At 42.4% G+C, this 27,377-nt stretch overlaps 1 protein-coding gene and 1 long non-coding RNA gene across 8 annotated transcripts; one reads left to right on the top strand and one right to left on the bottom strand.

The window, feature by feature from the left end:
* The first annotated feature begins 1,248 nt into the window (after positions 1-1,248).
* On the top strand, positions 1,249-26,563 carry Rh50 (Rhesus blood group-associated glycoprotein Rh50). Of its 7 annotated transcripts, none has more exons than XM_025299867.1 (13): positions 5,575-5,815; positions 9,743-9,835; positions 11,942-12,077; positions 12,790-12,858; positions 16,363-16,540; positions 19,524-19,674; positions 20,417-20,564; positions 21,209-21,424; positions 21,555-21,637; positions 23,135-23,278; positions 24,626-24,794; positions 26,024-26,198; positions 26,469-26,563. In XM_025299867.1, exons 2-12 carry the CDS (start codon positions 9,827-9,829, stop codon positions 26,164-26,166), a joined length of 1,446 nt encoding a protein of 481 aa, XP_025155652.1. In that variant the 5' UTR covers positions 5,575-5,815; positions 9,743-9,826; the 3' UTR covers positions 26,167-26,198; positions 26,469-26,563. The 7 variants fall into 7 exon arrangements, 6 of the variants coding, with proteins under 6 accessions (XP_011148779.1, XP_025155652.1, XP_011148776.1 ...); XM_011150474.3 differs by having other exon boundaries at positions 16,354-16,540; XM_011150473.3 differs by lacking the exon at positions 5,575-5,815 and adding an exon at positions 5,827-5,885 and having other exon boundaries at positions 16,354-16,540.
* Positions 1,503-9,580, bottom strand: LOC112588785 (uncharacterized). Its single transcript, XR_003113047.1, has 4 exons — positions 8,573-9,580; positions 3,807-4,173; positions 1,929-2,011; positions 1,503-1,663 (listed from the first exon to the last, which is right to left on the bottom strand). It is a non-coding gene; the product is annotated as an uncharacterized LOC112588785 (long non-coding RNA).
* Positions 26,564-27,377: the final 814 nt, after the last annotated feature.

The raw sequence follows: 27,377 nt of genomic DNA, 5'->3' as shown, positions 1-27,377 counted from the left end.
ATGCAGTAAACCAGAAGCATCTGATCGCCGTTCGCAAGCGCTCGAAATAAATAGATAATCCTCCGTCTTTCTTTTTCCCTTCCTTCTTCTCTGTAGAAATATCAATATTACCTCACAGATATTTATTAATGCACAGCGATTCGTGCAGAAATATTCCACTTTTTTCTTGCGTTTCGTAAGATTTGCAAAATTTGCGACGTGCAAAATTCGACGAACGAAACATGGCAAGCCAGAGACATCCGCTTGTACGACCAAACAAGAGATGATCATTCGTCTGTATGCAAAAAATTGTATGCACAGGATATTCCGAGATTGGACATTTATGTTTTTAACGTGTTCTAGAGTTTAATTGAAGTAGGAAATCCCAATATAAAAATGTTGAGACATCAATATTTTTCGAGTCACAAACTAATGAAGAAACGGAAAGAACAAATGAATAAGAAAGTTACATTTTCCAGCTGCTTTTCTCTCAGGTGGATTGTACTCAAGTAAGAACTTAATTAAAAGTTTAATTACAAAGATATATTGTTAAATACAATACGATGTTGAAAGTTGGAAAATTGTGACGAATGGTGAAATTCTCTCTTGAAATTTTTGTATCAAGATTTTTGATTCCGATCAATTACCAGAATACACCATTGAAATATTGCGCGAAGGTTTGCTCCGTAAAGTATATTTTTTATATATATATTTAATTTGACACTAATTTTTTTACGCATTTTACGCATTTAATTTTACGTGTATATATTCCTATAACAAATACAAAACAAATAAATTATCCGACGTTTACGCTGAATGTACATCAATATGCTCGTGCAAGTGCTCTCCGACGTTCCTTTTGTAAAGATACAAACAGAGAATCCAAATATTCATTTTCCTACCTTCCGGTCCTTGTTTTTCCGTTTGCTCGATATCACAAACGAGCCGTTCCTTGCGTCGAGCGAGTTTCGCGATTGCCGTTGCCGTTGGCCACGAATCGCGACTTGTTTGCTTCTCTTTCTCTCTCTCTCTCTCTCTCTCTCTCTCTCTCTCTCACTCTCTCTCTCTCTCTCTCTCTCTCTCTCTCCTTCTGCGGCTATGGCGCGGTCTAATGACATCGGTACATGTTGACCACCGTCGTCATCGTGGTTGTCGATTTCCTTGGCCGAGAGGCCAATCGATTGCGTGCTCATCCTCGCCGACATTGTGTCCGGGCTCTTTCGTGTCGCCGAGTGCCGTCCCGCTCGTTCTCGCGGCCGGATGTCCCGTGACTGTCTCTCGTGCGAAGTCATATGACCCTCCACGTCGTGATTCGACGATCCGGAGACCGCTGAGGAACTTTGTGACCGGTAGTCGCATGATGCAGCAGCAGAAGCAGAGGCAGCAACAGCGAAGAAGTCTCGCCTCGGTGATGCGTTAGGTTGTTCCGCACGAACTCCTCCACAGGCGATCGCCCTGAACTCGGAGCGTATTCCGCCCAACGTCTTCGTCGTATCTTCGTGAAGAGCGGTTGAACAAAGCAGAGGTAAGTGGAGTATCGACCGTCTGAGCAAAGTGCAAAGCACGCGAACGCGCTTCAAGTTATTTCGTTTTCTTTGTTGATTTTTTTCCGGCGAATGCTCTCCGCTTTTTCCTCCTCGCGTGTATCGACGCGATTGGGAAAACTGGAGATTATTATTCGAAGCTGGACAAGAAAAAAAAAATATATATATATATATATTCGTATATATGTACAGCACAAGCAAATAAACGAAACAAATAAATCATCCGTAGAATGTTGAAAAAGAAAAGATATCATTCTTACAAAATAATTATTATTAATGAGCTTGTCACATTTTGTCACTCAAATCTTGTTACTAAATATATTAAGCAATTTTTATGAACGCTTGGGTCTTTGTCAAGCCGTAGATAGACGACAACGAGCATTCGCTCAACTAAAGCACACTTACGTACACAGTAGAGAGGGTTTGGAATCATTAAATACTGCGGGAGTGCCGAACCGTGGTGTCCTTATCTCTGCTCGCATACACGTCTACACACATATACAAGAGATGTAAATCCGACTGTCCACATAATACATCTTGCATAACGCTAATACTGGCGGTACTTGATATTTATCAATCGATAACTTAAAAAGCATTCGACAGACTTGAGCTTTATTATGCTTTTTGAAAATGTCCCGACGCCAGCTGCAAAAATGTGTAATAAAAAATAAGAGTTTTCATTAAAAGAATAAAGTGCATCTTTATATCTTGTTCTTACATAACGCTAATGCTGACGGTACTTGATATTTATCAAACGATAACACGAAAAGCATTCAACGAACTAGAGCTTTATTATACTTTTTGAAAATGTCCCGATGCCAGCTGCAAAAATATATAATAAAAAATAAAGGTTTCCATTAAAAAAATAAAGTTTGTCTTTACCTTGACGTGATCCTGGCAACGCCATTCGTCGTCAAACCGATATTGCCACGGGATGCGTCATTTTAAATTTTACTACTTTTTAGAGATGTGCGAATCAAGAATTTTTATGTCGAATCGAATCGAATCGAATCTCATTTTTTAAATTCGGATTCGAATCGAAACGAATCTATAAAATTTCATTCGAATTCGAATCAAATCGAATCGAACCATTAAAAAATTTAACATGAATATTAAATTAAATGCAAATAATGATGGAAGATTTTAATATGAAAAGGAATATTAATATTGTAATATTATCTTAAAATAAAATATTTAAATATTTATAGTAATTTATAATTAAGTTATTAATTATAAGTTAGATTAATTACGGCAATTAAACATTATTAATTAATAATTAATTAAAAATAAGTTAAGGGTTCAAATGTACAGGCCCAGATGGCCCGTTTTATAACTGATACGCACAAACGCTAATATATTTGATTCGTATTCGAATCTTCGCGATTCGAGATTTTCGAATTATTCGGATTCGAATTCGAATAGTTCGCACATCTCTACTACTTTTTAGGATATCTTTTCTTTCTAAAACACATTGTTTACGAGATATTCGGCCGTTTCCAAATTTTTGAGCCACCTTGTATATGTGTATAAATTATAATGAAGTGTATACGCGTGTGTATATATACATCCTTCTATCGATATGGCTGCGCACAGGAATCAGCAGTAAAGCGACACGATCCTTGTGCTGGATGCATATGACGCTAATGCTCCTGCAGCTAATTATTACCGAAACCGATATCCTACTCGTAGACATCTTGATAGATGGATTATTCAACGAGTAAGGTTATTAAACGTTCGCAGTACTACACTGAACGAGTATTCAAATTTTTATTTCTTTCGAAAACGAAGCGTCGTGTGAAAAACATTTCATTCTGCGCAATTTCTATTTATTTTTCCATATAGAATCATCGCTTCTTCTGTTTTGTATCACCAGTTTCCCGTTTGGTACATGAAACATTATACATAAAGTAAATAAATATACATGTACACTTTTTTTACACGTTATATCATAATTTTGGTCGCCAATTTTCCGCTTCTAGATTACGAACGGCTCGCCATCGTGATTTGACCCACGCGTCACGTATCGATAATAAAACCCCGAAATATGCGTCCCACGGGAAGCTCCGACTTAATCATCATTTTAATATCTCCCGCGTCCGTCCGCGTTCGCGCTGATCGAATTCCCCTCGGCAGGATTCCGAGGGGCGTGCGGTGACGTTCGCACGAGCGCATTCTGATAATTCTTCTCGGGCGCAAGGAAACATTCGAAGCGCAGCCGGAAGCGGAATGATACATTATTATTACCATCCGATTATCCGGACGGTTTCTTGCGTAAATACTTACATTGCGTATCGATCGATTGCGCTCGCCACCGAAGAAATATCACGTGAAAGATACTCGCTCGCTCCAGCACAATCCTTCTCTAGGATATTACCGTCCCGTTCGGCCAGATCACGGCTCGGTAAATGGCAGCTTGTCCCCGAGAGCCTAATTAAAAATTCCATTCTACTCGAGCCTGCTGGTGCGTCCTAAGCCGGCCTCCGGCTTCCTCTTTTTTCCGCTGTCTTGTCTCCCTCCCTCTCTCCCTCCCTTTTTCCCTCGGCCCTCTTCTCACACTTTCTTTTTTTCTTCCTCGTTTCTTTCTCCCTCTAACCCTGTTGTCCATCCCGATTTTACGTCCTCGTCGTCGTCGTAGTAGTAGTCGTTGTCACTAACGTTCAGAGAAGCGAGAGTGAGCACAATAAATCCTCATTCCCGGGCGTCCCACTTTCAATTAGCCCCGCTAATTGCCGGCGGCCAAGAGGTTTCGCGTTTCAGCGGCGGCGAAAATTCGCGAACGGGAAAATCGTTAAGCGTTCTCTCGCCGGGCGCGGCCGAGACGACGGCGAGAGGTCCCACCGTCGCGCGACTCGACTCTTCCGCCGCCCACCGACGAAAGAACGGGAAGATGAGATATCGGTTTGGTGAAAAATTCATTTGTATCCGCCCGCAAACTGGCTCGCGCAAGGCTTTATCGCGACAAAGCGAAAAAGAGAGAGAGAGAGAGAGAGGGAGAGAGGGAGAGAGAGGGAGAGAGAGGGAGAGAGAGGGAGAGGGAGAGGGAGAGGGAGAGAAAATAGAGAGATTTTCGCGATCGAAGTGATGTTTAATTTAGAGAAATATCAGCAGAGACGGAGACGCGCGTCGATTCTTCGGCAAGAATGGAAGAGCCGCTCTGAGATGGGACGTATCTCTTGTTTAAAGTCATCTATTTTCGAGTAAACGATTACTTTCCGAGGAAATAAGAAGGGGGATCGCGCGCGAGAGATACAACCGCGGAGGAACATTCGATCTAAGACAGCTTTGGAGAGGACGACGGAACGACGATTTTGGTCGATTTTCTCTTGAAAACTCGCTTTAAAATCCTACAACCAACTCGGAAGCCGCGATCTTATTTTGAACTCCATCATCTATCGTCTCTCCGCCGTCTATCCAATACCAAGGCGAGGGATGACGTTCATCACTTGTTTCATCCTTTCCACTTTGTGCCGATAGAAAAAATTCATAATATATCGGTATATAAATAAAAGAAAAACAATTGATAGATTTCTGATATATGATTTAGAGAGACATCGAAGATATGGAGGATTCGAAGCATGTTTCCTTCTCGGTTCCTTTTCCATTCTTTTTCACAAAGAGCGCTTTGTCTCTCCCGGAATTTTTGTTACATAATAATCAAACCGCAAACGCGCGCGCGAACACTTTTTCATTCCTTTTATTTACGGTTTTGTGAGAAACGTTTTATCCCACCCGGGATTATTCTACGTAACGATCAAACTGAATTTTTTCAAACGATTGATTGTACCGAGGATTGAATTACGCGTGGCGCACGATGAAGATTGACGTGGACATTAATTTTAGCTCGGGATGGTCCCGCGGCGCTCTTGAATCCGCGGATCGGGTGGCATCTCGTTGTGCCTCTCCTATTTCTGGAAAGAGCCGTTCATCTTGCGAGCCGCGCAAGCAAGACCCGACGGACAAGGACGGCGGCGTAGAATTATGTAAAAACGACAATTGTTAGCAATTCCCCGCTGTACGGACCCCCGGGGTTCCTATAAACCGGCCCGATGAACTCGGCCGGACCCTCAGTACCGACGCTTAAACGGCGCAGAGCGGTTTGCGACAATTCGCGTGTGCGCGCGCGACGGGACGCGGTCCGACTTCTGCTCGGAGAGAGCCGAGAGTTCAAGAGAGAATTGCCGTCGTTTCGAAGCCGGGATCAAACGATTTTTCCCGTTCGCCGAGAAACGTCGTTCCCTGAAATATTCGCGGAAACGCCCGCTACGAACGATACGCCGTGCCAAAGTCGACGTGTAAGCTTCCGGTAGAACGTACTACACGCGGTTGCAGAACGGTTCACGTACCTTTCTTATCTCAATGAAGGTAGGGACGCTCCAAGTTGCCACTATTATAAGCTACTGTTGACGAGTTTGCACAATATTCGCTTCTGATAGCAACCAAAGAGACAGTACACAGTGTAAACATTAATCTTTTATTTTATTTCATTTTATTATTATTTTTCTTATCGGAAAAATAAGAAATATACATATATATAATTTTTATTTAATAAAAAAAATTTCTGCAAAAACATTAGATATCTTTGCAATATTTTTATTCATCAGATCAAGAAAGCATAATAAATTGTTATCCATTAGATAAGAAAAACATATATAAATACACGTATAATTTTTAATATATATGAAAAAGTATAAATTTTTGGTGTAAGAAATATATGTAAATATAATTTTTACTCAACAGAAATAATAATTTATTATATTCTTGTCTGAAGTAAGGATGGTGGGGTAAGAATGCTGTAAAAATATTTAAACTTTTTTGAATCCTCTCCGTGGTAGTTTACTACAAATTCAAGTGCTTCATTTTTGTACGCATAAGCGTGCAATTAGACCAGAGCTCTTTAAGTCACGTGGTTTAAAACGGCAAGAAACGTGTAAGAAGAAGTCGAAATAACACATTTACATTCAGAGTGTGATGCCAGATGTCTCACAAGCTAGATCTGTTTTTTCTTCTTTTCAGCTGAACTGGTTCGCGCTTCTTGTCGTAAGAGTTAAACATATATAACTCGGAGTCGGAGGGAAAAGAAACCAAGCTGAAAGAGAGCGAAACAGGCATATCTCGTCACTTCGGTTGCTGTCACAAGTAGCTCGCAATCGCGGATAGCATTTGCCGGGCACCTAACTTCTCAAACTCGGAAAAAACGTGCCCGAACCCTTCTGCAATCGAGTGTACACGGTCGATACGCAGCGCGACGAGACGTCGATTGTCGTCGGAGAAGCTGCGCGAGTTCGTTCCGATTCGAGCGCGTTGTAAGGGAGATGCCGAGTAAACAAGCGGTCGGCGCATCACTTATGCATGTATGCGATTGCAAGGTTCGTCGCGCGTCACGCGATCTCCGATTCGAAACGCAAGCTGAGTCGCCTGCGATCGATACGGCGACCCTGGACAATTGATCTGGACCGATCGATCGATCGGCTCGATCTATCGGCGGGCGATGCGCTAAAGCGATATGACGCGCGGGCGGAGCGCGCGAATGTCGCGTCATCGCGAAATTCGCACGGGTCGCTGGCGGCACGGATTCCGCCGCCTGACCGTAACTTTCCTCCGTGTTCTTCTCCGAGGTATCTCGACGGTGCCTTACTAAAGCGCGTTAAATTCGAGTTCCGGTAATTCGAGCTTGAAGGAGCTTGAATAATTTGTAAGGTACTTTTCATTTCTCTCGTTTCGTTGCTCTCAGTTTCTCTCGAGGGAAGATCTCTCACTTCTCTCGGTCATCGGAGACAACTTTCTCGAGAGACGAAGCGTCGTACGAGGAGACTTTGTTGTCTACATTCAGTGAGAGGGACGAATGATCACTCACCGGTGGCGGCAGCGAAAATACCGCCACTCGGCATCGCCGGGCCGAACGTTCAACGTTCAAACTTAACGAACGGATGCGTAGTCCGTGGTGAATATTTTATGCGACTGAAGCGAATCTGTTCCTGCGACGGTATACAGCACCACGCCAAGATTCGTTCTTCAATTTCCAGCGAAAATATTCATTCGACGATTCACAGCGGAAGAATTCACTCGGCGCGAGCGAGAAATCGCTCGACTTCGAGTGACTCGAGCGTTACTCTGCTTTTCGAGTGGAATTTCACTCGAAGGGATCTCGCGGAGCAGCCGATTCGCTCTGTTTTCACGTCCAACGATCAGTGGCTGCGGAGGAAGCCACCTTGCAACTGTCGTAAACTTGGTGAATTTCCCTGGCGCTGCGCTCACTTAGACTCAGCCAGGGTCTGGAGTATAACACCGATCATATTCACGAATTTTACAACAGCCGTAAAGCAGCTTCCTCCGCCGAAGAGGCAACCGTTCTCTGCCTCTCGCGCAAGAAATGAAGCAAGAAAGAAAGAAGAAAAAGAGCGATCAGACGAACCGTGGAGCGTGGCGTCACACGTCGGTCCCGGTCGCGGATTCGGCGTTTCGCGAGATGCATTCAATGCGGACAGATCGCGTGCGCGCGTGTGATGGAGCTGACGGAAACGGGTTTTATCGGACAATTCGCGTCGGTACATGGCCGATATTGTTTATCCTTTTATTCCGTATACGATCCAATTACGCGCCCACGCGCGGGACGTCGCGTCCGATCCGATTCGATCTGTGCGCGCGCGCGCGCGCGCTCGCTAGCCAGGCTAGCTCGCTCCGCTTGATCGCTCGCTCGCTGACCTCGCTGACGTCGCCGCTAAATCACCCCAACGGATATACGCTATTCCCTTAATGCCGATGCGTTTGACGTTCGCTGCGCCTCCGACTCTCCGCACGCTGCGTAATGCAAAGCAGCACTGCGTGCAGTCGCGAATGAACTGACGGAATAGTTTTCTCTTTCTCTCTCCTTCTCTCTCTCTCTCTCTCTCTCTCTCTCTCTCTCTCTCTCTCTCTCTCTCTCTCTCTCTCTCTCTCTGTGGAAAGAAAAAGTCAATCTCGATACTCAGAGAAGAAGATTGCGCGATTTCCTTTTGGAATGGAAACTCCTCGAGCGTCAACTGCACCGTGCCGCTAGATGTACGACTGACCTTAATCTCTGTGTCAGTCAATGTCGAGTTTTGTAATCACTGTATGTTCTCAAAGGGTGTAGCCTAGATCAATAAGAAGCGCTACTCGCTCACTTGCCGCGATCCGTGGAAATTTCACGCTCATTCTCACGTTGTGTAATGAGGGAGAAAAGCTTGCGCGAACGAACGAGCGCTCGAAATGCGCGGGAGCGCATGAATGATTTATTCGTCGATACTGGATAAACGTCGTCCTCAAAGAGCACGTCCTCAAATGGCGGAAGTTAATCTTCTCTCTCTCTCTCTCTCTCTCTCTCTCTCCCTCTGTGAAAATAAATCCAACGCCCAGAAGGAAGGTAGCGCGCGAGCTCTCAGAATCACATCGAGTCTTATTCGTGTCTAATCGTGTTTAATCTGAGGCGACGTCACAGTCGTAAAATTTGCACGGTGTCATGCGTACACAACCGAGCTTAATTTGCTTCATTAAATTTTCCGGATCATTTCACGTCCTCGGAGGACAACGTCCCAGGACGATAACATACTCCACACACTCGCTCTCGCTCTCGCGTTCTCGCCGATCGATCCGAAGCGAATTTCGCGCGGAAAAGTTGGCGCCGGCCGCTCGCTCGCGCGCGCGCGCGCCCGCTCGAAATGCTCGCGGATGATTTATTCGTCGATATCAGATAAACGTTGTCTCTAAACGGCACGCTCGAACGACAAAAGTTAATATTTGCACGCACACGTGCGCGCTTGCTCGCTCGCTCGCGCTGCGGCAAACTATCCGAGCCCGATAGCCGGCTGCACTATCCGTTATCGCGGATGGCCCGCCGTGTTCCCGTGTATTTATCGCGCGCGCCATCGTTATCAATTGTTTTCGCGGCCTCTCGACGTCATCGCCGCCGCACACCCGCCCGTCCGGCCCCAGGCCGCGTTCTCGCGTCGCGTTGATGACGATTTAATTTAATACGTCATCCTCGCGGCGGACCGTTGTAACGATGCAATTTGCGAACGTCGACGTCGCCGGGCCCGGGACGACAGCGCCCTCGTTCACGTGGTTGCCTCTTCCGCGGTGAATTTCGACGCGCACGAGACGCGCTCAGCGAGCGAACGAGCGAAGGGTGCCTTCCGGCGCGCATATCCAAGCGGCCGGATGGTGGACGGTGAGGTAGCGATCTGAAAAAGCGATGCTTTTAGCGGCAAGAAGCGGAAGATCGCGCGAGCGGAGACCAAGGAAACCAGGTGCCTCGCGCGCTGTGAATTCACGATTACCGACACGCCATGGGAGAGGTATCGCATTCGATGGATATATTTATATTTTCCTCCATTAGTGTACACTTTTTATCGATACTGGATGTTCTTCTATTTTATTTGATCTTTTGTTTAATTTGTTGATTTGATTCTTATTTCTCGTTTGAGTAACGGTATACGCGCACGCTGAAATATCTTTTACCAGTGGTGGTATGTAGCCTGAGAGGAAAGAAATCAGGCGAGAGGAACAAAGTTTCAAGGTCGCGCAATTGCAAATTACGCTCGAGACGACGACCGGAGTAACAATCGCATCGGATCGCGGCAGTTGGACGTTGGAACTGCGGAATTTAATCGTAGTTGAAACGTAGTTGCTATGTGTCATATAGACGTTCCTTCAATTAGCAAAAGTAATCACCGAAAATTGATCGCGAACTGTGACTCTACTTGCGATGGAAGGTTGAGCGAATCAGACAGGAAACGCGACCGAAGATGCCAATTTTATAATAATATTGGAGTAGATTTTTAATTCGTTTCATGCAAATAAACAAGAGGAACGTATTTCGCTGAAATAAAAATTGTACTGGAGAAATTAGGCCAGTTAGTCGGCCATGCGCGACTCTGAAATCGAGTTCGTTTAACTCGATTCGGGCTATTTCAACGAGTCTCTCTTTTTTATTTATTTTTCATGGGACATTCACACGGATCGGGTTATTTGTCTATTTTCCTTCCAGCGTGATCGGCCCGATGAGACGCGTGTTGCGCGCGATTATTAAGGGTGCATCATCATGAATAGATGTTAAAAACGAATCGGGATCGATAATCATATAACTGTTTTTCTAAGAGCGAGAGTGAAGAGATAGCGCCTCGGCAGCTTTGTTCCGCGTTAACTCGCTTTATTGACAGGATCGATCAGCGCCGTCGAATCGAGAAAAAAGGGAGGAGCGCCGTGATTAAAAGTATTACACAATATCTGATCGCTCGTGATGATAAATTCCGTTTACGGTAGTAAATCGCAACAAATATTGACGCGCTCAAGCGAGTGCGAGCGATAGAGATAAATGAAGGTATAACCGGCGCAACATAAATGTATCCATAAATATTCGCGGGTGTTAAATAAAAAGATATTCCAGGTTAAATAAAAAGATATTCCAGGTTAAATGAAAAGATATTCTAGGATTTAATTATAAATAGATTGACGAGAGGATATCGCGAAAAATATTATTAAATCGATGGCGAAGGGGACTCGTTTCTCCCGCCGAGCGAGCTCGAAAACTCGATTCGGTGGGAGCTTGGAAATAATTTTTCAACAATTAAAAACTGTTTCGATCTCAATAGACCTTGCCTGTTAGCTCAATAGACCTTGCCTGTTAGCTGACCTATCGACTGACTAGCTGACTTGTTGACTGACTGACTGGCTGATTCTCCTCGAAACTGACTAACTCCACTTTTTCACAATTCCAATAAAACGGAATCTCGTTGATTTTTATTTGGCACAGCGAAACTCGGCGAAAAAATGATAAAACGATTTACCGCAACGACCCGATAACATTGGACGACAAAATAATACTCGATAATAACTGTTTCTATGAATTATTCACATGAATTATTTTAATTAGAATTATCTATAATATAAATTTTATAACGAATTTGTATTCAATCAAATGTCACTGTTAAATTACCTTTCTACCTATCCATAATAAACTTTATAACGAATTTGTGCAATCAAATCTTACTGTTAAATTATCTTTGCACCATTCACGGTCGCAAATTTATTAAGATATTCAAATTGCTGGAAACATAATTTTCTGCAAATGGTCAATCGCAAATAGACAATGTCTGCGGAACGCCTAAATAATAAAAAGTATAAATATTTGACGTGAAAATATTCGTCGCATAAATATTATATACAGCTGGGAAAAGTCAAAGTATATGCCCACAGATTCAACAATCGGAGATATATACAAGGCAGGGAGCGAGAGAATGAAACACATAAAATACATAAAATAATTCATGTGACAAAAGAACGAATAGCGTACGTAATCGCGTCGAGCGTGTTTGAACGATACGAATGAAAGACCTGACGTCTGCTTCTTCTTCTTCTTCTTCTTCTTCTTCTTCTTCTCCTTGTCCTCTGCTCCTTCGCAGGGAATGTTTTCGTCGGTCTCCGGCAAGCAGCAGGTGCTGTGGCTGTTTTTAATCCAGATCGTCTTGATCGTGCTAATGGGGACGTTGATGACGTACGGGCCGGAAGCGAGTGTTAATGCGCACAGAAATCACACAGGTTGGTACATAACGACCGTCGTGTATGCACGTGTACGCACGTGTACGTGCGTGATACGTAGGCGGCCATGCGAAACACACGCGCGCCTCTCGGAGGTGTGCGTGCGCGCCTTAGTTACGCAATAATATAGTTAGCGCAGTTAATGGTTACGAATGTTATGGCGCAACTACCAACCGAATTTCCGAACGCGCTTATCCTCGCATCGCGCGAACTGCGTCTACGGATACATGTGTGTGTACGTGTGAAATGTGTGTATGATCAAGGAAAGGTATTACGATGTAATACGAATCGCACGGGAATGTAAATTTAATTCTCGCGCAAAGAAGATCCGGCGACCGTGCGTGGCGGGAAGAAAAAAAAGGAGGAAGAGAATAAGGAAGGAGGAACTTGAGATTCCGCGGAAACACGATTAAAGATTAAGAATCGCAGAGAAAACGGCGAATCTCTCGCATTACTTTTCCCTTCCCTTCTTTTTCTTTCTTTCCTCCTACTTCTTTTCGGCCGTTTTGCGCTTTTTCTTGTGACGAATGTCTCCGCGTTTCCGCGGAGTTCCGCGGATCACTCTCAGGCGGAATCGCGCCCGTGCGCGTCTCTCCTCGTTGGCGGAAGAAAGTTGCGGTAAATCGCGCATACGACGACGGCAACCGAGAGAATTTCAGCCGTCGAGAATTCTCCCGTTCGTGCCTGAAATAAATGCTAATCAAACTTGCAGGCATCACCGCCGCCGCCGGCAAAGCCCAGGACAAGAAACCAGACGACGACCCATTGCGAATTTATCCGAGTGAGTAAATCGAATTACAACGTCACATATTTATATCTATCTCGCGAGCAAGAACGAAAGAGATGAAGGAGGGGGGGGGAGAGAGCGAGAAATAAATACACGTATCTCTTGTGTTCTCTCGCGACAGTACCACAACGGGCGGGTGGGCGAAGAGAAAAGTTCGCCGGTGAGTTGCGCCGGGTCGACAGAGGCGACGTTATAAGGTGCTTTTCCCGCTGCGTTTCTTCCCGCGATAAGTTCTATTTTCTCATCGCGCGGCGGGATATAAATAGCGGCGCTATTGAATAACAAAAGCGCGACAACGATGTCGTTCGTTAGCAAAATACCGAACGAAGCACCGGCGCGTCATTACGCCGCGCGTGCTTTCGTCGTGACCGCGGGAAGCCTTAAGTTCGTCGACGAATCCACATCGATAAATAAACCCCCTCGTTCCCCATCGTCGATTTTAAAACCCGCTATGCCACTGTGCTATCAATTAAGTTAAAGGGTTGACTCATTCCGTTGAAAAGCAAAGAGTACATTGGCGCTGTTCGTTTTTCTCGAGTCTTTCTAAAGGAGAGAATAAAAGGCACACGAAATGCTCACCAATTTACAAATAGTTAAACAGACATTAAATTTTTCGAAAGATCGACCCTCAACAAGCGGTTAAAAGGGAGAAACAACCAATTGTACAAATAATAGATTTTAGTTACTTTAAAATTAATTGAAATTTGCTAAAATTTGTCATTATCTACGTACGAAACTGAAACTGAAAGAAGAATTGAACAGTACGAGACGGGAGGTAAAAAGATCAAATCGACGCATAGCGAGGAAGAGAAGGGGGAACGATACATTTTTCCTTGTCGTCCGCGACGCCGACGGTTCGAGCCGCGTCGAGTTAATTCCTATCTATTGCCAATTATCCCACCGCGCGTGTCACGTTATCGATTGATTTATCCGCGGGTATTTGTATAACGAGCTTAATATATACCGCTCTCTCTCTCTCTCTCTCTCTCTCTCTCTCTCTCTCTCTCTCTCTCTCTCTCTCTCTCTCTCTCTCTCTCTCTCAGATACACGGCCGAACATCACTAAACAGCTGCGATTCGCTATTAATAATGGTCGCGACACGACGCGTCGGTCGGTTCGCTCGGTGCAACGGGCCGGCCGTCGATTTATCTCGCGAGTCTTCGTCGAAATTAATTAACGCGACCGTGCGAATTACGCGCGCATGGATTCGTGCGTTTACTTTGCCGCATGTAACAGCCCGAACATGATTAGGGGATTCACTAATGTCGGCACCGAGATAATGCTCCGTATGCGCTGATAACGCCAATAATACCAATAACCACGCCACGCAATCGCGCGATGTTCGCCACTGCGTCTGAGAGAGCTCGCGACGTGACCGATGTCGAGGGATGGAGCAACTTTCGACGAAGATCGCGCGGAATCTTCATCGGCTCGCGCGAGTGCTCCGCCGAGATTAATCTCCAGTTCTATTTATGGGATTTATATACGACGTAATAATATCGAGGAGTCTCCCAAAAAAGTGAGCGGAGTAAGGAGAGAGCTGGCAAGGTATTGGACGCACACGGTAACTTAAATTTCACATATTTTAGTCTATGATGTGAAACGGTGGAATTTATCTTGAGCGAAGTAACCCCGTTGTGTCACTTTAAACAATTGTGTCCTTTCAATTAATATCACACTGCGTGTCAATATTTAATACGATCATATCGGAATATCATATTGTCCTACTTGATATGATTACGCATATAAAAAAGAAAATATTGCGACGGCTCCTTGAAGTCCCGCGAAATGCGAACTTTCCGCGATGACTCCGCGCCGTGTATGATAATCGCTTCTTCGAGCCGTACCCTGAAGGAAGAAAATGAAATTAAAATCTAAATTTTAATAAATATTCGGTGAATACTAATAATATATTTACTCATGTCAATGTATGTGTATTTTTACATAAACGAAATTGCTTTTCAAATAGAAGAATATTTATTTGATTGAAGCCGTAGCTTTCTTCGTGAAAAGAAGCAATAGTTTTTTCTATCTAGATAAAAGAATTTGGATTTAACGAAATATGCTATTCGGTATCTACCGAATAAATCTCCTAGAATATTGCAAAATATTTATTTTAATTTTGTTAAAATTTATCTATATATTAATGTATTTTATTTTTATATCCATATATTTGTTTTATATTTCACATTTTATTTTATTCAATATCTTACACAGAAATTTAAAATATTTATTAATTTTTTATAAATGTGAGTTTTTGCTTTTTAGACATTGTTTTTTCTAGTGTACGATCGAAAGTTTAAGCCGCTAATGAAAAGAATTTTATCGCGCGTGTTTATCAGTTGTACGATAAAGGTGACGACACGTCATCCGCTCATTGGAATAACAATACCCCGCGCTGTAAAACACGCTATGCGTTCTCGTTTCCACCGTTCTCGCGCGCTTTTCTTCGCCGTACCGGCAATTGGCCGAACTCAACCTGTCTGACATGACCTCCCTGCGCTATTCTCGACGGGACCTGTCGATGACTATCGCGCCTATACACAATGAATCCGCCATTTTTGCGACAGTCCCCGCTCTTGGCATTCGCGAAAGATCTGCTCGCGATACTCGGCCATCGAATCGTTGCGAATCGCCGATCCCTTCCCATGCCGTGCGAAGCAAGAGTCCAAAACGCGGTGGAGTAATGAACAGTTCCTTATTACGAAACATGAGGAACTACGCGCTGGTACACGCGATGGTGCTCCTCGCGATCGAAGGCATGCTGCTGTGCGGTTTTATCGTCACGTTCCAATACGCGCCGGAGGTGAGCGCGACTAACAGGGCCAATATCTACGCGTTCAGTCTCAACGGGCATTCGAGCGGATCGCCGATCACGTATGCACCACGTAAGTTCCAATCAGAGCAGACGCGGGAGCAAGAACGAGAGAGGAAAAGAAGAGAGAGAGAGAGAGAGAGAGAGAGGAGAGAGAGAGAGAGAGAGAAAGAAAGAGAAAAAAGAAAAGCCGAGAGAAACAGACAGGAGAAATGCAAAAGATAAAAAAGAAAGAAGGGGCAAAGAAAATTCGAAAGAAAGAAAGAAAGAGAGAGAGAGAGAGAGAGAGAGAGAGAGAAAAATATTCCGGGTTACAAACCGGAAGTGTGTAGCCGTAGTTCGCGTCGTTCTCGCTTCGCGTAATAAAGAGATGACGGCAACGATCATAGCGATTCTCCGTGACGCGAAAATCGCGAAGCTGCGGATCGGCGCGATCAAGCGATCGCGACGGTCAATTAACGCGCGATTAACATAGCAACTGCTCGTGCGCGCGAGCAAGCGGGACAGGCGGGCAAGCAAAGCAAAGCAAAGCAAAGCAAAGCAAAGCAAGCAAGACAAGAGCAGAGACGCTCGCTCATTAACCGCACGCAAGGTGCATGCATGTCGCTTATAAAAAGGGCTTTTGTTGTTTGGTTCCCCCCAACCTTCCTGCGGCACCGGTTAAAACGGCACAGTGTATCAAGATGTCCACGTGATGATCTGGGTCGGCTTCGGCTTCCTCATGACGTTCCTCAAGCGTTACGGCCAGAGCGCGGCCGGCTTGACCTTCCTCGTCGGCGCCGTGCTCGTCCAGGTGGCTCTAATCTGCAACGGCGTGACGAACACGTTGACGGGCGCCAAGGCTTATCTCTCGTTGAAAAGGTCAGTGTCTTCCTTCGGTTTACCTTCACCCTGTCCTCTGTCTCGTGCTCGCGGAAGCGGAAGTTCCGAGGCGCGGGAATGTGCGAATTGCGCTTCCTTCTCGAGTTCTTGTTAGTGATATTAGGGCGTTTCACGGTACACGATTACGTCTGGCCGGGTTAGGTACTCGAGTAACATAATCAGTGGCGGGTGGGTGATACGTTTAGAAAAGCGAACGATGGAATCAGCTGATTCCGGATCAGCCGCTGTGAGCATTGAGAACAAGAGGCAGATGAGTATTCGGTTAATTTGAGCAGCAACTCTGTGAAGTGTTTCAGCATCGAGTGGATAACTGGGTGTCCGGGCAACGTTTGCGAATTTGAGCGCGGAGTTGAATAATTTCTTGGTAGTTTCCACGGATTTAAGTGTCAAATAGCGTATTTGAGTATCGACAGGCAAATTTGCCAAATAGCCCGTTATTCGTACGATAGCCACGGATTTTAATAGAGGGGAAATTTTCGCAGAAAAAGCGATGTATCGACACAGCGGTCTAATTGGATTAAATCTTCGAAGCGGTATTATTGACATTTTCTCTTGATTCTAGATTCAGAGCGATATTATTGGAAATATGGTACACTGATGCGTTATATTGATGACTCGAGTACTAACTTCAGTAGCAGTATTACAGTTTCAATCATCAATAATATTCAATGACAATCTCGAACGCGGAAAATGCGCTTCAGTCACATCTCAGTGCTGTTGATACATTACACCCAAAAAAAGTAATTTCGGAAAGCGAAATCATCTAAATTTTAGAGGATTTTATTCTTATATATGGCCTCCTAAGAGGATTCCTCTAAGATTAAGAGGAAAATATTATAAACACATTATTCTTAAAGTTAGAGGAATTATATGTTATATATATATATAAATATATATATATATAATGCAAATCTTATTGATTTTAATATAAATTCCCCCTTATATACAAATTATTTAATCGTTTTTTAAGAGGATTATTACTTATTCTTACTGGTTACACTAGTTAATTTGAAAAAATTATTATAATGTATAGCAAAAAGCAATATATATATATATATATATATATATAGATGCACTTCTAGCTCCAGTTCTACAAGTTCTACAAGTAGGCATGAATGAAATAAGATCATCGTAACAAATAAATATCCAATCGATTTTGTTATGGACTTTATAGTTACAAAGATATTTATCATAACCAATTGTATGAAACATAGTTAAAAGAAAGAATATATTATTCAACTTCTTAATCAAATAGATTATAAACTGCATTTGATCAAATATGGATAAATTATCTACATTATATGTTACAGCAACACACATGCCTTTTTTAACAAGCGTTCCAAATATTCTGACCCACGAGCACATGATTATTTTTTTGTTCATGTCTAGAGGTAAAGCATGAACAAAAGAAGCCGACGTTCAAATCAACATATTCCTCTTCATATAAAAGGAAAATTAATTGATATAAGAGGAAATTCTCTTGAAATAAGAGGAAAACAGTTAGAATAATATCTAATAAATTTTAGATGAATGGTTCACTTTAATCGCTTTATCGAGAGGGGAATCTTTTCTCTGTAAAAGGCTTCGCTTAGAATATGAGACTATGAGAAAAATCACTTTACAAATAGAATACTTTTTTTTGGGTTTTCATTTTTCTAGTGCATAATTTTTTCCCAAGTACCCGCGAATTTGAGTATCGGATGGATATCTGGCTGGCCGGACCCAGGGAAGCACTGAATTTACACTGACAGCGCCAGTACACAAACAGTTCTCGTATCTGGAGACTCGAAACTCTCGGACTCGATTCGCGATAGAACTCAGGGGAGAATGCGGTTCTCGGAGCGCTCGAGGAATCGGAATTACATTTGCAGATGTACATGCATATGCATGCGCCTATAAATCTTCGATTGTTTTCCGCATTAATCCCGCGCTCTCCGCGTCTCTTTCTCTCTCCCCCTCTGTCCGCGGGGCGATCTATAATTCGGGAGGAGGCTCGCGATTTTACGCGTCGCTCAGTGCGCGTCGCGAGCGCGCGTGCCGGCTGGAAGAGCTCCCCGAGCGAGCGTTCTCGCTTGCAAATCGAAATCTCCTGGAGCATTATTAGGTCATCCGCGACGATAAATCCCGCGGTGAATAATACATCTGAAATAATATGCCTGATGCGTCCGAGCGATCGTGCATAATTAAACGCGGTACTCTTGTCCCGCGAAATTAACCGAATTTCGAGCGCTGCGCGCTCTCGCAAAAATCACGAACAGTAAACCCGTGGTTAACTTACGAACATTTATCGCGGCAATCTCGCGGCCACCGTGCAAACATATATGTGATTCGATAACTACCCCAGGGCGCGCCGTGTGGAATTGGTCGAAAAAGAAAACAGCGAGAGTGAAAAGAGAAGAAGGAGGAAACGAGGAAGAGGAGCGGAAGATGGAAAGAGATAGGGGGAGAAAAAATGAGAAAAGGGAAGAGAGAACGAGTAGAATAAAATAAAATGGAGTAGATTAGAGATAAAAGGGGGGACAAAGAGAAAGAAAAAGAGAAAGAGAGAGAGCGAGAGAGAGAGAGAGAGAGAGAGAGAGAGAGAGAGCGAGAGAGAACAAGGATTTGGGAGAAGAAGAGAGTGTCGAAACTATTATCGAAAATAGCAGATGAACTGCCGGCGAAACAAACTCGTCGATTGATATTTGCTTTCGATTTTCCTGACTGCGGTGGGATTGATACGGACGGAATGCGCCAAAATCATCGCCCCGGTCCATCATCCGCTCTCATCGTCTCGCGTCGCGAATCTTCCTCCAGTGGATACAGATCGTGCGCACTCGCGATTCTCCCGTTTAATTATTAACGCTGCTTCAATTATCATCAAATATTCCGTCTGCATGATCCACGCCGTTCGTCCGACGCGCTTCGGAAATAATCCCTCGTTAATTATTGGACACCGGCGCGACGCAACTTCTGCTCTCAGCCTGCTCGATGCGGACGTCGCCGTCGCCGCGCCGCTCATCTCCATGGGAGCGCTCTTGGGCAAGACGACCTACATGCAGCTGATATTTATGGGGATCGCCGAACTGATCATGTTCAACGTCAACAAATTCGTGGGCGAGCATATGTTCATGGTGAGTTCGTTCGTTTCTTCGGCAGCGATTGTTTCTGGCAGACGAAACATTTGGAGACAACTGTCATTTCGCCTGACTTTATCCTCCTCTCTGTTTTATTACATTATTATTATTATATATAATTATAACGATATAACGATTATATATAATTATAACGATATAACGATTATATATAATTATAACGATTCTCTATAATTCTGCAATTAAGGCGATAATGTATAAAAAATAAAAGATGATACAATTTTTATTATTATTACATTACATAATTATAATAATTCTACTCGAGATATAGCGTTCTTTTTCAAATAAATGTGCGCATATTTTTAATTTTTACTTTTTTATCTTATTCGTCATTTCATTATTACTATTATTACCACATATATAATTAAAACACACCTATGATTTTACAATTATAAGAATTAGGTATGAATTAGGTATGAAATTACGTGTGAAATTATAATAATTCTGCTCCTGATATAGTATTTGCTTTCTTTTTTTAGATAAACGTATGTACGCGATTCGCTTTATTTTCTGTTTTCTCCAGATGAATCGTTATTACATGCTTATAACCCGTCCGTACTTTATCATGCGTCAAGCATATGTGCACCAAGTGGAGTATCCCAAGGCAAATAAATATCAACTCTACTCTACTCTACTCTACTCCACTCGTCGTCCCTCTTTGCGAGAGGAGACGGAGGGTGAATGTTCGTCGTTTAAATCGCGCCACTCATGTGTCTCGCAGGTGGTCGACGCCGGTGACAGTATGTTCGTGCACGTGTTCGGCGCGTACTTCGGCCTGGCGGTCAGCTACGTGTTCGGAACGAAGAAGGAGCCGAAGGAGCACGAGCTCGAGGGTGCATCCTACCAGTCGGACATATTCGCCATGATCGGTAAGTGCGAAAAGTATCTGTCATCTCTCAAGAAAACGGCTTATGCTCTCACAATGGGCTGTTGGGTGAAATACGTTCAGATTTCCCTACGAACGAATCTCCAGGAGAACCGTAAATCTCGAGAATATAGGCGACGTCAAGCGAGATTTATTTGTCTTTTTTCTCATCGCGCAACAGTGCGTTTTCTGTGTGTTGATTTTTTTTGTTTTACTCTCTTTTGACGATGTTGAATGCTGCGCTGCTGAGATAACGCCGCGTTGTCTCGTTAAATTAAGCATGTAAAATACAATTAATCGCGCGTGAACATTTTATTCTGCGGCCATTGGAGAGGCAATAAAATGAAGAGAGGAAATGCATCTCGAATTACATTTATTTATCGTATTATCGTGTGTGTGTTTTTAATATTCTTTGACCATCAATTGAATTTTTGCACAATCGGTGAAATTCAGAGCGGCAATTAACGTGTTAAAGAAAAAAAAATAAATGAATAAAACCTCAATCGTTCAAGCGAAAATTCGTTCTCGTCGAGCCACGGGAGAGAATCGTCCGTGACTCGCGGAACGTGGAAACAACTCTTGTTGTCTCCTCGTTCCCCGAAGACGAACAGGTCGGCGAAGCTGACGATCGCGCGCGCTGCTCCTTAGGTACGCTGTTCTTATGGCTGTTTTGGCCGTCATTCAACAGCGCGGGCTTGACGGGCGACGATCAACAGCGCGCGATAATCAACACCTTGCTGTCGATATCCGCCAGCTGCGTGACCGCATTCGCCGTGTCCGCGTTGGTCTCCAACAGCAAGTTCAACATGGTGCACGTGCAAAACTCGACCCTTGCCGGCGGCGTCGCCATTGGCACTGCCGCAGGTATGATTGCTCTTCGCTTTGCGTCTTCGTCATCGAAGGGCGAAAAATCGATCTTTGTGAGCTACGACGAGTCGAGCTATTTTGATGATCGCGCTAGACCGAGATTTTTCCCTCTCTCTAATGCACACAGGTATGATGTGTGGAGGCATAGGAGCTTTGGCCGTCGGCGCTTTGTCCGGGATAATCAGCGTGCTGGGATATAAATACCTCACGGTAAGCACGAATATTCTTCAATCTAATAATAATAAAAGCCTAAAAAATGAACGTTTCAAATCTACAATACCTAATAATCTACAAAACCTAATAATAAAACTAAATAATATTTCATAATAATATTTAAATAATATTTACATTATAAATTTATAATAATAAATTAATATTTACAAATAAGACCTGATAATAAAACCAAATCTAATAAATAAACATCATTGTTTCGTGAGTAATCTTCGTGAAATTATCAGTTTAAATTTTATCGAAGGATTTACCTATTTCTTTCAGAGGTCTTAGATTAATAATGAAACTATTTTTATAAGCGGAAAGTGTAAACATAACATTGAAGGATCTATTCACTTCCTAGAAGTCTTAGATTAATATTAAAATTATTTTTTCCTCTTATGGAAAACGTAGACACAATTGGGAATTTCCAATTTCCCAATTCCCCTGATTAAGGGAACGCTGTAGGCATACAAGATGGAATTACATATTAATTAAAATATATATTAAACAAATAAAAATTACTAACTAATATAATATAATTATATTTTTATTCGATAAAGAAGTATTCCACAAATGGAGTGCTGGTCGATAATGCGTTATGTAGCCGATAATCTCGGGATTTTGTCGTATTATTATTTTCTGATCTTTCCTCGTTGCATACGTTGAGCCGGTCGAAAAATCTGATTTGATATATTATTCATGTCTTTATTGCATTTGACGGGAATAAATTATTCATTGAACGAAAGTGATTGCCGTCGTCGTTCGTGATCCTTCGTCAACGTTATAATAACAGAATATTATCAGTAGTGTTGTTTCTACGACATGTATGCGACTGATTCAATCAAAAAGCGAACAAAACTGTTCGATTAATTCATTAAATCATATTTTCCTATCGCGCTCCTCTTTCATTATCAGGACGACTGACTAGCAAGGGTCACTGACATTCGAGATTCGCACGCAACAGCGCGACTCAATTTCAGTCGCGACGCGAAAATTACCGCGACTGTGGACGTTTTCGCATTAATGTCTCACAGTCGGGACTTGTAATTAACCGTCGGAATATGTAATATACGCCGGTAAAATATACACACCAGAGGAAACATACTTAAAAAATAAAAGATATTTACTTGGTAGATACTAACAACATATCCACTTATACTAATATTTACGCGAATATTTTGTGAATATTTATGTTGATATGAATATTTTCACACTGAGAAAATATTTTCCTTCAAATCAGAAAATTTACATTTTGTTAAAACTTTGTAGCTCTCTTTATGAAAGAGCAATTATTTATTCTACTTAAATAAAAATGCACTAGAATTTGAGCAAATATTTTATCAATACTCACCGAGTACAAACATGTTTGTTATTTCTTTTCTCTGATAAGTATTTTGTCCTTCGGTATACACGATAGTCCAGGGTGGTGGACCGGAGGGAATGTTACAGACGATGCGCGCAAATTCATATTCTTCACGTTGTTCTTCCTTGCAGCCGATCATACAGAAGCACCTGCGGATCCACGATACTTGCGGGGTGCACAACTTGCACGGGATGCCTGGCGTGCTGGCTGGAGTTTTCGGCGCGCTTATGGCGGTCATTGCGACCGAAGCCGTTTACGATTATTCCCTGTACGACGTACGTAACTCGGTCGCGCGAATTAATCGTCCGGTCGTTGCCGTAATTAATTCTCTAAAGTACATTTACCAAGCGGGACGCGGACGGGCGGGAGGACGTGCGACGTTAGTTGGTAGGGCGATCGCGAATTTCCGAGTAAACTTTAGCGATAATTACCGAGCCGAACTGATGAAGAAGTGATAGTCGTTTAAGGCCTCCCCGCCACCTATGTAGGTCGTGCGAACGCGTTCCGCTTCATCGTCGCTCGATCGTCGTCATATACCGCGAGGCTTATTATTAACACGTTGACTTTCATAGGACCCATCGGCGGACCTCTTCCCCGGTGCGGCATAATAGAGTAAACTGCCAACACAGTGTACTTTAGTTTTATCTCATTATCTCAGCCGTATTTTGAAGTGATCTTCCGTTATTCTTTAATCGCTCTACTTTTTATCACGGTTTAATCGTACTTTAATCCGCCGTTGTAATTTAATCATTGCCTTCATCATTCGTTAATCGCTCTTCTTTCGTTTGTGGTTTAATCGTACTTTGATCGTTAATTTTATCGTATCGTGCTTTCATCGCGTATCAACTTCCATCGTTGCTTTATTCACACTTTAGTCACGCTGCACAGAGAGAACGATTTTGTTGAATTTAACAAATGCTTATTTGGAATAGTCCAAATAAATTTTTTGATTGATCGAACGAAGTTTTGTTTGACGCAACAAAAATATTTCGTTGCAGCTTGGTTCCAACGAAATGTTTTTGTTGCGTCAAACAAAATTTTGTTCGATCAATCAAAAAATTTATTTCGACTATTCCAAATAAACATTTGTTAGATTCAACTAAATCGTTCTCTCTGTGTGCTTTTAATCATAATCAATATTTTATTATTATTACATATATATATATATATCAGATATTTGTGTGACAACAAGAATTGCGACGTAGACAACGAAGGCGTGTGAGATTCGTTGAATCAAAGTCAACATGTTAAACGAGACGTGAAACGTCTCGCCGAAGTCACCGAAAGTCGAGAATGCAAGCGGAGAAGTATAAATCAATGATAATAACATATATAAATGGTATCTGGCTTGTTATGTTATTCGCATCTTAGAGACAAATTTTATTAATATTGACGTTCGAGCGAGCGAATTTTTCCGATATCGGTTGCTTGCGTCTCAAAAATTAGCGCGACTTCGACATTCCCTCGTCGGGGGATTTCAATGGACGAGCAAAGAATACAAAACACATCGGACATTAATGTCATTCGGTTCGCGCGCGTCACCCTCTCGACCGCGGCGGTTTTTTCTCCCCATCCCTCATGGCCAGTGCCTCCGCAATATTAAATGCCGGCGTTCGCGACAGATCTTCCCAGCGCGGGCGCCCAGCTCAGGGCAGAAATTCGCCGAGCTGCGGGACAATATGTACGACGTATCGCCGGGATACGATCGGACGGCGTATCAGCAAGCGGGATTTCAATTACTGGCGCTGGTGGTCACCCTGGGAATCTCCATCGTTTCCGGATTAATAACAGGTATGTTCGTAATCGATTTCCGAGTCGCGTCGATCCTCGGCGCGCGCGAAAGAAAGGGTTGCTAGCGCAGCGACCATCGATAAACGCCACCGATATTCAGTGTATATGTGCGTGTGTATTATATGTGTGTATTATATTACATGTGTGTACATAGTAGGTGAGATCAATGAAATTAACATTCTACAATATTCGAGTATAATAGCTTAAGGGGTAACATCTGAGTGAACGTCTGAAAACACAGAGTAAGTTTGGGAATTTTTTGTAGTTAAATAATAACAACATAGATGGAAAATTGGTTTGAATTGGCCTCTAACGTGCGTACTTTAAACTTACACAAAACAATTTTTTGTTATTATTTTGCCTCAAGATGGCGGCGCTGAAGCTCTCCAAGTAAAAGCACGTTTTTCGAATTGGCTTGCAGCAGAACTTTAACAAATTTCATCCGATTTACTCGAAATTTTTACAGTAGCTGTTAAACTAAATTTTCTAGAGAAGTACACATGATTTTTACGATCGGTTTGAAACTTTTGTTATTGTAAATATTTTTTCACTGAATTTCTTGGATAAAACTGAAACTTTTTTGCTAATGTTCATCATTTCTACAAAAATCAATATTTTAACATATACGTGTATACTTCTCTAGCAAATTTAATATAGATTAACAAAAATTTTGCCTTTTTGTCCTTTTTGAAAGTATACGGCATTTCTGCTGCAAGCCGCGGGGATCCATGAGAAAAATGCAATTTTACTTGGAGAACTTCAGCGCCGCCATCTTGAGACAAAATAATAACAAAAAATTGTTTTGTGTAAGTTTAAGATATGCACGTTAGAGGCCTTCAAACTAATTTTCCATCTATGTTGTTATTTAACTACAAAAAATTCCCAAACTTACTCTGTGTTCTCAGCCGTTCACTCAGATGTTACCCCTTAATCGCGTATTTTAGGGATGTCCTGCATACACACGAGCATACATGATGCAAAAATAATACTATAATTTATATAATATAAACACAAACAAATGAATATATATATTCACTTATTTATTTATTTATTTATTTATTTATTTATTTATTTATTTATTTATTTATTTACTTATCTATTGCACAATCGGAAAATTCTGGAGACAGCGATGTTAGAAAATCGGGGGTCGCTCTTCGGGTTCGCTCCTCAGAATTAGTCGTGCAACATGATACCGTTGAATCGCGATGATACTCCTTCATGTTGCACAGGCCACCTTATGCACGTGTCGGTCTGCGGCTCGATTTTGGAGGAAGAGAAATTCGATGATAAAGCGGTCTGGGATCTGGAAGAAGAGACATTTGCGTCCGGTAACAATCGCGTGGACACCCAAATACCGATGGGCCATATGTAATCACTGACACACGTCTCACGCAAATTATCCGGGTACGTCGATGAATCTTACCGTTATTAAGCGGTACGTATTGACTATCTAATCGCGTGAGATTCCGAGCACCGGAAATGGTCCATAACATCGGAACTCGACTGTTATCTTCGAGAAGTGACGAATGAAATTAAATGATCTACGATACGTTGGAATTTAATCGCTTCGAAAAATATCCTATGCATGATATGTAACGAGAAAATAATAAATTAAATGCACAGTTTTGATGTAAGTAATATGCTAATATATTTCGTATGTATATGTAAATTCAGGTCCGCCGACGATCTCTCCACGCGTTGAAATAAGGTGACGCTTGTGTCCTAAGCTCGCTGCCCGATGCGTCGGCGCAAGCGTCTTCTTCGGGATACATACTTGCAACAACGGGAATTCAAGAACCAGCGGTGCTGGCACTTAGACGAGGGATCTTTCGATTCAACGGCCTTTCGTCTTTGTACAGAACAATGTAACTCACATCAACGGCAATTTCACTTCTACGGAGTTACACGAATTCCCAGGACAAGTGACACTGTTTCCGAACAAAATATCACAGTGGAAAAATAGACGATGTATTAAAAAATGTATCACATGATTATTATGTTATATTATACATATGTGGAAAATAAAGTTAATATTATAGGATATGTTTGTATTGTATTTGAATATCTGAAGAATCAAGCGACATTGTAGTTTTACGTTGTTAAAGACGTAAATAATATAATAATATGGTAATATATTGATGACACGTCAAATGAAGTGATCAAGCGCGACGTAAATAGTTAATCAGATTAAAAATAAAAAGAAGAAAAATCTAACAATAAAGAAAAAATTTTAAAAATCGAACTTTTCAACATGTACTTCTATATATGCGTAAAGATTTAGAAATATAATGTATGTGATATATATATTAAATAATATAATAAAATACAATAAATATACATAATAGAATATATAGAAAATATAATATAATGTATAATAGGAATATAGAGTATAATAGGAGTATAATAGGATAGAATATGTATACATATATAGTGTGTGATGACAGTATAAGAATGGCGTATAAGGTTGGTGGCGGCTCGTAGCGGTGATCTCGGCACTAATAAAATAAAGGAATGTAGATGTGATGAGTCTTTTATCCCAAGCTTTCAAATCCTACATAACCGACGTTTCAACCAACCTTAGCT

Source organism: Harpegnathos saltator, unplaced genomic scaffold, assembly GCF_003227715.2.
Source record: "Harpegnathos saltator strain DR-91 unplaced genomic scaffold, Hsal_v8.6 scaffold295, whole genome shotgun sequence".
Taxonomy (NCBI): domain Eukaryota; kingdom Metazoa; phylum Arthropoda; class Insecta; order Hymenoptera; family Formicidae; genus Harpegnathos; species Harpegnathos saltator.
Note: the sequence above shows the minus strand (reverse complement) of the source record. Positions and strands in the feature narration are given on the sequence as shown.

What these genes read in the sequence shown, in the direction of transcription:
- Rh50 (XM_025299866.1), top strand. Translation starts at nt 15,353, where the DNA reads ATGACCTCCCTGCGCTATTCTCGACGGGACCTGTCGATGACTATCGCG. An exon ending in GCCGATCACGTATGCACCAC is followed by an intron (nt 15,753 to 16,353) that starts GTAAGTTCCAAT and finishes AAAACGGCACAG; the next exon opens with TGTATCAAGATGTCCACGTG. An exon ending in CGCCATTGGCACTGCCGCAG is followed by an intron (nt 21,425 to 21,554) that starts GTATGATTGCTC and finishes TAATGCACACAG; the next exon opens with GTATGATGTGTGGAGGCATA.